A 14470-nucleotide genomic window follows, 5' to 3' on the forward strand; every position below is an offset into this window, starting at 1 on the left:
CCCTCAGTTAGGTGACAAATGATAGATTTATACACCAGTATTATGCGTGATAGCATCAGGGCAAATAGTCATGACACCAAAATACGACCTTATCTGATTGTAGTTGACATACCTAGTATTACCTGGCTAACAGACACATTTACAATGCATGGTTCTCCTGTTACATTCGAAATTTTAATGCCTCGTCTTGGAAAAGTCAGCACAAGCCAGTCCTGGCAGACGATTTGCATCTCTACATTTTATTTCTGTATTTTTTCCTGAGCTGATGTCACTCAGTGATGTCAGCTCATCAGGAAAAAGCACAGAAATGCAAAAATAAAACATCTGATGCAAATAGAGATGCCCGAGGCAGGTGATTGGGAAGCTTGCTGGAGAGTTTCCAAAAAATTCACTTTTAGAAGGTCGTACAAGCTCAATTTCTCAGTCATCATGTGACTATATTGTTTGTACACTTCTGATATTTTTATGTATTTTACAGAAATCTTTTTGTGTCATTTTGGTCTTTAAATCTCATATTGCTGATTAACAGTTTTGAGTCAGCTCAAGAGGAGGCAGCAGCACTTGAAGCCTGCACAGACATGAGTGGCAGAGTGGATGAGTTCTGTATGTACGACGTGTCAGTCACTGGCAACACAGAGATCGGCATGAAAACCATGCAGACACTGCAGCAAATCCTGGAGCAGGAGGCCTTCCTTGGTATGTGTATAGTATTTTTTACACACATTCCTATATGCAATACTCGACCATTCAGTACACTATGGCCTTTAAAAAAAAGCAGCTCCGTATATGGTTTTGTGCTGGTAAAATTTCTGATCTAACCTGCACCAGTCCTGTATGTACTGGTCATATACAAGTTTTAGTTTTCTTTTTGTTTGATATATTATTATATATATTATATAAACGCATTTTATATCAAATTGTACCCTCTATAGCAATGAACGAAATGAACTCTTTGACATAGCCTCCAAATTCTACCCAAACTTTCACACATAAATGAAAAGAAAACTACTCTCCTCTTAACATCCGAAAACCCTTATATTACATAAAAAGTGGGATCCTTTGTCTTCATAAAAGAAGTCAAACCCAGTAGTTTTTACTCGTAGTTTCTTAGTAGTTATCAGTAGTTCTATATGTACTAATTGTTTTTTTATACCATGTTTCTTCTGTTCCTGCAATTAGCCCTCGGGCAAGAATTTGCAATAAACAATTATTATTAGCTAGCACTTGTGAAAGTCAAACAAAGAATTAAAATTATAGTTTCTTGGTTTGATTCACTAGTTTCTAAAATCTCTTTTTCCTGCAAAGTATGCCTGGTGCATGCAAATTTACATTTTTGTTTAATTGAAAAGTTTATTGCAAATTCGTGCCCGGAGGCTAATTGCAAATAACAAAACATAAAAGAACATTGAAACAGATCTAGAGTATAAAATAACTTAAGTCTACATGAGCTGTCTAGAACTGTAACTATTTTTAAAACTATGTCTGCATGGTTTGACTTCTCTTCTGTAAACTATGGAAGACGTAATGTCCCACCTTTTCCAAAATTTGTGGGTTTTGGGAAGTTGAAACAAGAACAATTTTTTCTTTGTAAGTTTAGTGAAATTGGGATAAATTGTAGAAGTTTGAATAGTCAACTCATTTCGAACGCTGTTATGGAATGAACAGTTTGAAATAAAATGTACCAATTGTCTACATCTTTTCTCACATCAGGTAATCTGGTGCCGTCCTTCATCGTACCTGATGTTATGGAGGTCACCGTGGGGTCAGACTACACCTTCCTACTGGTGGCTACTGAGAGGAATGTGTCTGAGTCTGTGACCCTCCACCTTCAGGGTCCAGGCACCCTGAACAACAACTCTCTCTACCACCCTGATACCAACACGTACCTGACAACCTACAGCTGGACTCCTAATGACACCAGCGAGGTCACAGTTCAGTTCCAAGGTCAGGTCAAGGACTGACTATGTATGGTTACAGTGTGGTCACTTTTTTGTAGGTCATTGTTTGGTTTTGGTGCCATGGGATTTTCAAACAATCTAGTACAGGACGTTTTAAATATGGAGTTGAGACGAAAAATTAGTGAAAAAAACATGGTTACACAAGAGCTAATTATATGGTCCGCCATCTTGGATTTTGACTGATGAGCATGAATCATATAAAATTATATAGGATGTTATTTATGTTAAAAAGGAAGTGTAATTAAACATAGAACTTAGAAAATTTTAATGTTTGGACCAAAATGCATGATTTTAATGTTTGGACCAAAATGCATGATTTTTTCAAAAACTGCTGACAAACAGCCTTTTCCATAGCAATGCAGATAGATTTTGTGTATGACACATGCACGATAATCCCAAGAATGGGATTACGTTCTCAGTTTTCAATCTCCTGACAGTAGGACACCAAAAGTGACCAAGGCCTTCACAAAGTTCTTTATTTACAATGTTTGGGAAGTCTGATAACACTTCTACTGTACAACATGTAGCTGCAGTTGAAAGACTTAACATCCTAGTTGACCACCATAACAGTTATGAAAAGTTGTATGGGCAAAAAACATCTCTGATGTTTTGTTGTGTTTTGCATGTACAGCAACTGACAGCCAGGGTTTCATCACTGCTTACACCCCATTGGTCAAGCTGTGTCGGTGCGAGAATGGCGGCACGTGCAACTTCGAGGGCAGCGTCCAAACAGACGGGACATTTGTCCGGTCTATCTGTCACTGTACTGACCAGTACAAGGGTGACTACTGTGAGGAAGAGGAGGACCCATGCTCCTACCACCCCTGCTTCCCAGGTTAGGGCTACATCAGAGATACTCTATGATCTAAAAAGCAAAGTTCTTCGATCACAACCATTTATTTTTCAATGCATTTCCGAACGTAGTGCAATAGTGACATACCTAGTATGTATGTCAGAATTGCACTATGTTCAGAAATGCATTTGTTAACCGTAAAAACTAGCCTAAGTGCACTGTGAACTATGTAACACCTTTAGTGCACTATGCACCAAGTAACATCTAGCGTCAGTGCACAGTAAACCAGTCAGAATTGCCCTGATGAAAATGACAGACGGTCATCGAAACGTCGGCTCGTGAAAAAAAATGGTTGTGATCAAAGAACTTTGCTATTTCTAACAAAGTAGTGATGTCCTGGCCAGTTAATCAGATTAAGAGGACCCATTACGTCACCGCAGCCTCATGATGGAATAGGCAGTCATCACACATGAACATGGATTTAGGTCTAATATCACCCCTATGTGTGCGGGACTGGTAGAAACCAATGGATCACCATTTGCAAGTAGCATTTTGGGTTGAAAGACACCAAAACTGAAATTAGTTTATTTGTCCCTTTAAGTCAACACCAAATAAAGGCAATTTTCATCTCTGTCCTTGGTGCTGAAAGAATGGGTGTACTTCACAATCATTAACCTCTACAGCATGTGGATGATGTTATATTACATTTGGATGTTGTTGTTTTTTCAGGTGTTGAATGCACAAATAACACCCTGGCACAGAAGGGCTACATGTGCGGCAGCTGTCCACCTGGACTAGTGGGAAATGGAGAGACATGTGAAGGTACATATTACGTAGTAGTAGTTGTGGTAGTAGAATGTATGTTCATGTATATGCACGTAATCAATATACTCAATAACATTTCTGTGATATTTGTTTGTTCAGTAAGAATCACCATTAGTGAGTTATAGACATGTAGTCATTTTCTGATACAGAGAAAGCATGAATAGAAATATTACAGTTTATCATTTATTATTTAGCATAACTGATCGAATACATGTAGTTGATAACTTATTATCATCTACATGTATATAGTGTAGCGTATCGTAGCATTCATATGTAGAATTATAACATTCCTGGCAAATAACTTTGTCTACTAGTGATAGAACATGTTTTGTATAATTAGGTACAAGTGCTCACTGTACCCTTCATGAGTATAGTTTAGCGTAATGTAGAACGTACAATCATGTAGAGTCATATTTTCTAACCAGTAGTTCTTTATAACACTCTGTCAGACACAGTAACCCTTGACTATATTGTGTAGCATTATGATAGACACATACCAACTAGTAACTTTATTATTTGCCATACATTGTACCCGTGACAATCATTGTGCACTAAACTTTGACTATCTATCTATCAGTTCAGTTCAGTTCAGGTCATCTATCTTGACTAACTAATAATGTATCATACATATTACACTGTATTCAATTTTGACTTAATCATGACTAGCTGATAGAGTTTGTATAACTCAAGACTCAGCATCAACTAAACTGTTACATACATGCAAGACTTAACACTTAGTAACTGTTGTCCATCTTCAGATGTCAGTGAGTGTGAAACAGGTGAACACAACTGCAGCCAGGTGTGCAGGAATAAAGCAGGTGGCTTCACCTGTCACTGCTTCCCGGGCTACCAGCTGGACCAGGACAACAACTGCATCGGTACGCTCACAAAACTTCAATTTCAATTCAATTTCAATTTATTTAATAATATCTAACCAGTAATTACAGCTCAGGCCATTTTGGCCTATTTTTCAGGTAATCCTGGATACACATAAAAATACACACACAAATACACAGTACATAAACTATTACTAATTACAACATCCTAAACATCAACAGTGTCAAGTCCTGCACCTAATACTCTGTATAAAAGTCCTGAGAAGTCCTGCTCCTAATGAACTGTTTAAAAGTCCTGAGACTAAGGAGCTGTCGTTGCTGTAGCGGAAGAGTGTTCCACAGGTAAGGACCATAGTACTGTAGACTGCTCCGGTATGCCGTGACTCACGCTGGTGGACAGAAGAGTAGGCAAGGGTCGTAGTCCCTAAGATGGTTTAACTCTGACCGACTAGTCCGTACACTTAATGTTGGAGGAAACTCGCCTGCCAAAAATACACGTATTCTGATCCCTCTTTCTTTATCATGCTATGGTGAACAAAATGTAGGAAACATTTGACAAAACCAATGACTACTATATGGACTTGCTTATCAGTGGCTAACATTGCCAATTCTTCGAATACTTTCAAGTTTTTTACATGGTGTGAGGAAGGTAGAAATAACTAGAAAGGTAAAATTTGCAAAGCCAAAACTTTATAAACTAACTGTTTATTACTCAAACACATTCATACATTTGTTGACCAGCCCCTCCAAGTCTGTTCAGCTATTGCTACATAATGTAATCCAACACCACAGGGTGTCTCAGAAGCACTGGTTACCATGGTGACAGACGTCTGGTCCAGGTCATTGCCCTTATGTATTTCGAGAGAAATAAGAAACAGAATAGAATTTTGAATGGATCTTTCAGTGCACTAGCAAGATATGTCAATAGAATACAGCAAATTATTGTTTTTTTAGCCATACAACCACATGGACACAGCAATAAGGACAGTTAGACAGACAAAATCATAAATTCCACCAACCAAAACAATATTTCTGCACCTGGTAGTAGTCAGAGTCATAGGTACTAAGTCATATATGTAGGCAGTGTACAAAATACTTTTTTGAACTACTGCAAAAATTAGGTTGCCCATCAGAATTTTAGGTTGCCCCACCTATAGTTTAAGTTACTATTTTCCTCAAATTAAGTAATGTTACATACATTAAGCCTTTGAAAATATTTCAAATAACCTTTAGTTAACTGATACTATTAATACCTAAAATTAAAAAGCATCTGCCGGATACAGTGGTGCAAGCCAAGTGGGCATGATTTCGTGGGGAGGGGGGCATTCTTAAAATTCAGGTAGCACACTGGGCTACCTAGGTTAAAAAATAGGTTCCCCAAGTAAAATTTGGTTGCCCGGGGCAACTGGGCAACCAGGTATTTTGCACGCTGCATGTAGGTGCTAACAAAATGTGTTCTTCCTGCAGATGTTGATGAGTGCAGCTTCCACAACAAGTGGGGTAATGACTGTGACCAGGTGTACGGCGTGTGTACAAACACACCTGGAGGATACACCTGCAGCTGTCAACATGGCTTCCTCATGGAGCAGGACAGGTCTAACAGGTGCTCAGGTGAGATGAAACTTTTTAAGATCTTGCAGAACCTGGTGAATTAAAAAAAGTACACTTAAAAAAAACAAAACAAATTTAACGTCATTTTTCCCCAACCGGGGGTTAGACGTGCTTGTACCAGGTACAACTCTTTTTTTGAAGCAGGGTTTTTATGGCTGGATGCTCTTCCTAATGCCAACCCAAACCCTAGTAGGGCCCAGGAACCCTCTAACTGAGGGGGGAAATGCGTGTTAAGTGCCTTTCCCACTGATGATCTTTTATTTGTATTAAATAAAAAAGCCTGTGCAATTCAAATTTTACCTATTATTTTTATGAATTAATAAAAATATTTCCATTTCTGTAATGTCTATATAAACTTTTTGATTCTTGTTGCAATTGTGTCATGCAACTATCATTTCAAAATTTTTCAGTATTTCTAGATTTGTAGTTACTTGACTGTGATTGATTGCGATTTTGTCAGTGACTCCTCATCACATTCATTTGCTAACAGTCATCCATTACAATTGTCTTTCATTGTGCTTTTATTATGCTTGTCTCAGACATGAATTAAAAAACACCACAATCTCTTGCCACAAAATTTTAGCATTTACAGTATGCCCTTTTTCTTATTCATATATCAAAACAACATACATACAATGCATTGAACCATACCTTACACAATAATTCAAATCATAACAAATCACTGATAATAATAATAATATTTTGTATCGTAACAAATCATTGATCATTAAAAAAATCATGTTTCAAATCATAACAATTCATTGATCAGAACAATAATTATAACAGTTAATATTCAAATCATAACAAATCATTACACATAACAATAATCAACAATATTTGAATCATAACAAATCATTGATCATAATGATATTGATAATAATCATAACAAGTCAATATTTTGTATTGTAACAATCATTGATCATAACATTAATCATAATTATAATTATAATTATTCAAATCATGACAAATCATTAATCATATTAACAATAATCATAACAAGAATTTGAATAATAAGAAATCGTTACTGCCCTTTTCTTTCATGTCAGACATCAATGAGTGTCTGGTGTATAACGGTGGGTGTGAGCGGTCCTGCATCAACACTCCTGGCAGCTTCCACTGTTCATGTGGAGACGGGTACAGACTGGGACAGGACAATGCAACATGTGTAGGTGAGTGGGTCCGGAGTTGCAATATTTCAAGCTAATTTTTGAACACCTCAATCCTGGGTTGATAAATTCTGATGTCTGTAGTCATGATTGTTCCTAACATTCTGTATCTGTATAGTCGGTATAACTGCCTTTCGCCGTAACACACCAGCTTCGTAGGCACACGGCACGGCGGCATATGGCTACATTACGCCGATCTACTTGTTACACCTAACCCTTGAACTTCTAGCTCTAGACATTGTTTAAAGCTATCTATTGACAATGCCCCTACTGTACTTGGTAACAGCGAGTTCCACTCTGCAATAGTTCTAGGAAAGAATGAATTCTTGAACACCTCAATCCTTGGTTGATAACTTTGGTACTTGAAGGCATGGCTATTTCTTGTTCTCTTCTGGGCTGGTATTAGGTACTTAGTAATTGGGATGTCCACCAATTTATTAGTCATTTTGTACATCATGCACAGTCTGGACATTTTTCTTCTGTCTTCCAGTGAGACCCACTGTAGGTTACTTTTCATTTCCGTGACACTATAGCACCTCGCATTATTTTCTGATGTGGTATTGGTGTCTTATTTCTCATTTGTCTTAATTTTTTTTATGGTCACTAACTATGAAATGGTCTGTGTGCATCTTGTTTCCAGATTATGACAAGTGCGAGTATGTGAACACCTGCACACAGCGCTGCATTAACCAGATTGGCTACTACACCTGCGCGTGTGACGAAGGCTTCCACCTGCACACTGATGGCAAAACATGTCTGCGTGAGTCATTCATTCATTATCTATCCAATATACATGTATCATTCCCACCTTTTCGCAATGTCAACCAGGAGACCAGACTGTAATTATAGTTTACTGTATAAAAAACTTTACACCTATTATTATTACAGTACTGTAATAATAATAGTGTAAAGTTTTTTTATCCACTCACACTGAGATGGACCCTTACTTGTATTGGTGCAGTGTATGATAGCAACCCTTGGCAAACCATCAGTACTGAAAATTTACTGTTAAGTACTGATCAACAGTTACTAACAGTAAAATTTCAGTAAATCTTCATTACACCGTCTTTTACTGTTTTACGGAAGCATTACTGGTAAGTACTTATGCTTCTATTTACTGTTGGTGTTTTAACCAATGTCTTGTTTGACCATGCAATCAGACCATTACTGTCCATTTACTGTCTATTACTGGACATTTCCTGGGATATTTAACCAATCGCAGCCTTGCAATTTGCAATTCTGATTATATTTGGGGCAGCCCCACAGCTCTTAGCTCACAGTGTCTGGCAACAACACCTAGCTGTAGTACGAATCAGAACCAGTCATTGTTGCCTGCTAGTGCTCTGGTCAAGGTGACGGACAGTCATCAAAATTTGGCTGCAAAATTAAACTGGTTGAATAAGAACATTCTTATACAGTTAACCTGATAGGATGTAGGATGTAGATTTGTAGTCTGTATCTGTATCGATATAGCCGGTATAACCGCCCTTCAGCGTAACACACCAGCTTTGCAGGCTCGCAGCGCAGCGGCAGCTAGCTATATCACACCGAATGACTTGTTACACTCAATCTTTGTACATTTAATTGCAGGAGTTGTTTAAAGCTTTCTAGTGATGATGCCCCAATTGTGCTTGGTGGCAACGAGTTCCAGTCTACGATAGTTCTTGGGAAATACGAGTTTTTGAATACCTCAATTCTTGGTTGATAACTGATATTTGAAGGCATGACTGTTTCTTATTCTTTTCTGGGCTGGTATCAGATACTTAGTAATTAGGACGTCCACCAGTTTATTAGTCATTTAAATTTGTACATCATGCATAGTCTGGACATTCTACGCCTGTCTTCCAGCGACCCCCACGGTAGGTTTCTCTTCATAGTCTATAACTTTTAAAAGTATGCCTGACCCTGTGTAAAGATGTCGCTCTGTATTTCAGCTGATGTTCCCTGTTCTGAGGAGAACACCTGTAGCCTGGCACCTGCAGGTGTGTGTGGGCAGGTGGGAGGGCAGGACAGGTGCAGCTGCACCTCAGGATACTCCCTTCACATGGACCAGGCCACCTGCATAGGTAGACTTAACTATCCTAAATTGCAGCAAAATTTATCAGATGGAAGAGCAATAAGCAATTTTTTTCCCGTATCTTTTACTTAATAATATAATAACTAAAAACTTAATCTTTATAAAAAGTAAGATTCAAGATCACTTTGTTGAACATTGCAGTGGGTCCAGTGAATTATGTCCAATTTACACAGTTTAAAAACAATTCAATACATACAAACAGTATTTTACATAATAAAATGCATTGACAATTTAAAAAGACAGTAGTTAAAATGGCAATGGTTAAAAAGATGCTGCACATCTAGGGATATACTAAATTGTAGTAAAATTAATAATATCTGATTGAATAAAAAGGTACAATTACGTCTGATGTGTTACGTTATCAAGGATTGTTTAGTATTTTTCAAGGAATGAACTGCCATATATACATGTATGTTACTTCAGCATGCCCGTTGCCAGGGGGGGTTTGGGGGGTTCAGAAGGCTCAAAGGTCCACTTTTTGGTCCACTTTTTATGTAAAGGTCCACTTTTTGGTCCACTAAGTCTTTTTATGTAAAGGTCCAAGATTTTTCTTGAAAAGATGGACTGGAATCGAAGAAAAACTGCTCCCTTTGTCATTGAATAAAAATTTATCTCTGATTTTTTCTTGGAAATCCTCTCAAAAATGCACGAAATGCCATTTTAGAAGGTTCATTTTTCAAAATTTTCCGGGGGAGCATGCCCACGGACCCCCCTAGGAACCTCGTTCAAGGTCCCCTTGAGCAGTGGGAAGAACCTCCCCTTCAAAATCCTGGCTACGGGCATGTTCAGATCTATAGATCCCATTTTTCAAAAGAAAGTTTTCTTTTTTGATATCCCCAGACATTGATGAGTGTGAAGAGGTGGATGGTGTGACCTTGAACCAGTGTGATGACCTTGCCATGTGTGTGAACACCGAGGGTAACTACAGGTGCCACTGCAAGGGTGGATACACCACTACTGAGGATGGAAGGACTTGTGAGGGTAAGGAAACAGTCATAAGGCCACATCAATTCAATTTGTTGTTTCTCAGATTTTTTCAGAAAAAATATGAAGCAACATGCAGGGCGAAATAAAAAAAAAACAGGCCAAGGCACCCCATGATGGCCAGAAATGTTACAATATGAGCCATGAAGTCAACATACCAGGTTGGTTTATAATTAAAACAACAAATTTAAAACTTTTAATGAAACAAAGTTGTATTGCTACATTGAAAAAAACTTTAATAACTAGGAAGAAAAGGACTTTCTTCAACCATTGGGGCCAAAATATGTCTTTCCTTGACCACTTTATTCGGAACCTAAAGATCCTTTTTTTTTGCAAATCAGAAAAAAATTGACAGGCGAATCCAAGTATCAAGAAATGAAATTTGTGTGGCCTAAACGGGGTTATCTCAAACTAGCTTCTCTGGATGTTTTGGTGTCATGAGCATTTAAATTGAAACTATCATGAACTCTGTACATCCTCCCCACAGATGTGGATGAGTGTGCTGCAGACAACGGGAGCTGTGAGCAGGAATGCCACAACACCGTTGGCTCGTACTGGTGCTCCTGTCGCCATGGTTACGAGATCGGACCTGATGGATACTCCTGCATTGGTATGAGATCTCTTAGTTGCCTCTATATGGGTGTGCATGACTGGAATACTATAATATAATTATTATGTTTACCGAAGGAAAACATTATTGTTTTTACTCGGTTTCTTCCTCTTCTGTTCCAAACACTAATCTCTGACCTGGCCAATGACATGATTTGTTGACATCTGTCACCATGGTGACTGATGTTAGGTTACATAATGTTGCAATTTCATGGTCTGCTCTGCTCCTGTCACCATAACTAGTATTATATCATACCTGGGGTTCCGAACCGGGCCGTACTTTACGGTACGGCCAGGTCCGGAACCCGTTATCGAACGCTTCCATGGCTTCCATAAAACGATTCGAACCCGTTTCGCCCTACCCGCTTCTGCCCCTTTCAAAAATTCGAATACAGAATCCGGACGTTGGAACTGATGTTGTTGCATTTGAGGGTTTAGGGGCACCAACTTTTGGCTCATCTTGCATGGAAAGCCGCGTTTTCTTGGGTGGGTATGATATAAATAAAATACAACACGGTGTATTCAGCATCGCCCTCGGTCCCGGCCCTCCCGCGAGTCGGATCGCCCGACCCGCGGTTGGGCCGATACCTCGGGCGATACGGAATACCCCGTGTTGTATTCTATATGTACATGTATGTGAATGTGTTAAGAATTAACAGGGCAGACCATGTCCAAAGGTAAATATTATGCATTCTGCAAAAATGCAAATGTTACTTCCCTAAACTAAGTTAGCATTGATTCTGATGTAGCTATTGACACATGAATGCTATCCTTACCCTGCAGACAAGGATGAGTGTGTCCTGCCTGAAGACAACACCTGTTCCAGCCAGGCTGAGTGTATCAACACGGTGGGTGGGTACACCTGCAGGTGTCTGCCTGGGTACGAAGGGGACGGACTTATCTGTGCAGGTAAGGCCACACCAATTTAATTTCTTCGTTAACGAATTCGCCCACTTCATTTTTTTCTGATGTGCAAAAAAAAAAAATTCAGAATCAACTGCAAAATGCTCATATTTTGCCCTGAACAGTTGAAGACGGCCCTTTTCTTCCTAGTTGTTACAGTTATTCCATTTTTCAATGCAATGGTGTCATTAAAACTTCAATATTCATTGTTTAAATTTTGAACCAGCCTGGTGTGTTGACTTCATGGCTCCTATGGGCTATGATAGGATGCCTAGGCCTGTTTTTATTGTTGTTTTTTTTTGGCCCGCCCGCTCCATTATTTTTCTAGAAAAATCCATTAACTAAGAAATTAAATTGGTGTGGCCTATAAGAGATGCTAATTCACTGTAAATCTTGAAATGTTCATGGTTTTTGTTGTGAAGCTCGCCACTGCAAAATTACAACATCCCAGGATCCTTTGTGTCCAATACATTACAAGACTTACATGTAATTCACCACAGAATTGTTTCAGCGAAGCAAAATGATCTTGAAAAAGTTTATTTCCCTTCTTGTTTATGTAACTGGAAAAGTAAATCTCTGCAAAAATGTTATTAATGAAACTGCTGTTACAGTACTTACTACTACAATCAGAATCCAAGATCTTTACAGTAACTACAAATCTGTCAGTCACCTGTATGCAATGGAGCATTCTTTGTATCGTTAAATTTAATTAGACTTCTAAATAGGCGTGCAGGAGTGAGCAAGACTGTTAGTAATGAATATTCCTATCGGTGATTTGCAAATTTCCAATCTCAGAAATTCGTGATCAGGGAGTGAAATGAAGTTTGGTTGTTTGCCCAGATGTGGACGAATGCTCAGTTGGAAATGGTGGCTGTGCAGGCACCTGTGAGAACACCATGGGCAGCCTGAGGTGCCACTGCCGACGTGGCATGAAACTTGGCGCCAACGGACGGGACTGTATCGGTCAGTGGTCCTTTTTTCTTGGTTCTCTCAATTCTTTTTTGTTTGCCTTTCTCCAAGTTTAATTTACAATAAAAGATATAATAACCATTGAGTACATGTAGTTTGTTTCTTTTTACCTGACAGTAAAGATCATGCTTCTATCATGTCTGTCTATTATCCTTTAGTTCTTTTTATGGCTTCACCACAAAGTGGTGAGGACATATTGCTTTCTTTCGTGTTTCTCCTTCTCCTGCCATTTCGTTATATGGATTCAATTTCTTCAATTTTGGGCCAAATGACATAAAATTTGACATGAAGGTAGTCGTCAAATACCCCCAGGCGTTTTTTTTTCATTTTTCAGGTTTTCATGTGAGATTACATAATGCTTCCTTTCTAACATTTATTTTAATAACATCTAATTTTATGTGATTTGTTCATTCATAACTTACATGTACACTGATCTGATGAAAATCTAAGTTGGCAGACAAATATCATTAGCTCAGGTGTAAGCACTTTTTTTACTAAAATTTTATCACTTCTCTGTACCTTTTTACATAAGATGTTCATATGAAGATTAGCTCAAGTCAATTTGTTCGGTGTTTTACAATCCAAGATGGCAGATATCTTTAGTGACATCAGCATTGTCACAGGCAACATAGCCTTTAACTTCCATAGTTATCAACCAAACTCTAAGGCTGTCCTTGAGCTGTGCTGCACAGTTTGTGAGATGTGCTGTCCAAACCTTCAGAATGCCTGTGAGCCATGCTGTACAGTTTGTGAGATGTGCTATTCAAACTTTCATGCTGACCGTGAGCCATGCTGTGCAGTTTGTGAGATGTGCTGTCCAAACTTTCACACTATTAGCTGTGCTGTACAGTTTGTGAGATGTGCTGTCCAACATTCATGCTGACTGTGAGCCATGCTGTACAGTTTGGGAGATGTGCTGTCCAAACTTTCACACTGTTCATGAGCCGTGCTGTACAGTTTGTGAGATGTGCTATCCAAACTTTCATGCTGACCGTGAGCCGTTCTTGTATAGTTTGGGAGATGTGCTGTCCAAACTTTCACACTATCCGTGAACCGTGCCTGTACAGTTTGTGAGATGCGCTGTCCATACTTTCATGCTGATCTTGAGCTACATGTGAGCTGTACAGTTTGTGAAATATGCTGTCTGAACTCTCAGGCTGTCCACAAGCTATTCCAGGTCTTCATCATGGGTCACTGCATATGGCAGAAGCTGTGGCTCTGGGTCTTCATCGTGGGTCACTGAATATGGCAGAAGCTGTGGCCCTGGGTCTTCATCGTGGGTCACTGCGTATGGCTGAAGCTGTGGCCCCTGGGTCTTCATCGTGGGCGATTGCATATGGCTGAAGCTGTGGCCCTGGGTCTTCATCGTGGGTCACTGAATATGGCTGAAGCTGTGGCCCTGGGTCTTCATCGTGGGTCACTGCGTATGGCTGGAGCTGTGGCCCTGGGTCTTCATCGTGGGTCACTGAATATGGCTGAAGCTGTGGCCCTGGGTCTTCATCATGGGTCACTGAATATGGCTGAAGCTGTGGCCCTGGGTCTTCATAGATGGAGGTTATCGCATACGGAAAAAGCTTGCCATTTTTCCCCTTTACTGACACATCAGCATAGGACACGGCATATGGTTGGATGTCATCATTGTTTTCTGCTGTCTGGATGTTAGCAAAAGACGTTGTTGCGTACGGCGCAAGCTTGCCATTTTTCCCTTTCCCTGACACATCCGTGTATGACACAGCGTA

At 39.3% G+C, this 14470-nt stretch overlaps 2 protein-coding genes across 2 annotated transcripts in view; both read left to right on the forward strand.

The window, feature by feature from the left end:
- Positions 1–2798, forward strand: part of LOC109483183 (mucin-like protein) — a 47172-nt gene extending 44374 nt beyond the window's left edge. Inside the window, exons 33-35 of the mRNA XM_019786168.1 lie at positions 530–696; positions 1711–1944; positions 2590–2798. Of these exons, the coding sequence (XP_019641727.1) occupies positions 530–696; positions 1711–1944; positions 2590–2798 (610 nt within the window). The remainder of the gene's footprint in view (positions 1–529; positions 697–1710; positions 1945–2589) is intronic.
- A 685-nt stretch (positions 2799–3483) lies between these two features.
- Positions 3484–14470, forward strand: part of LOC109483246 (fibrillin-2-like) — a 33784-nt gene continuing 22797 nt past the window's right edge. Inside the window, exons 1-9 of the mRNA XM_019786235.1 lie at positions 3484–3573; positions 4335–4454; positions 7070–7192; positions 7830–7949; positions 9124–9255; positions 10107–10247; positions 10738–10860; positions 11643–11768; positions 12603–12725. Of these exons, the coding sequence (XP_019641794.1) occupies positions 3522–3573; positions 4335–4454; positions 7070–7192; positions 7830–7949; positions 9124–9255; positions 10107–10247; positions 10738–10860; positions 11643–11768; positions 12603–12725 (1060 nt within the window). The 5' untranslated portion in view covers positions 3484–3521. The remainder of the gene's footprint in view (positions 3574–4334; positions 4455–7069; positions 7193–7829; positions 7950–9123; positions 9256–10106; positions 10248–10737; positions 10861–11642; positions 11769–12602; positions 12726–14470) is intronic.

This window comes from Branchiostoma belcheri, unplaced genomic scaffold (genome assembly GCF_001625305.1).
Source record: "Branchiostoma belcheri isolate BF01 breed outbred unplaced genomic scaffold, Haploidv18h27 scaffold63, whole genome shotgun sequence".
NCBI lineage: Eukaryota > Metazoa > Chordata > Leptocardii > Amphioxiformes > Branchiostomatidae > Branchiostoma > Branchiostoma belcheri.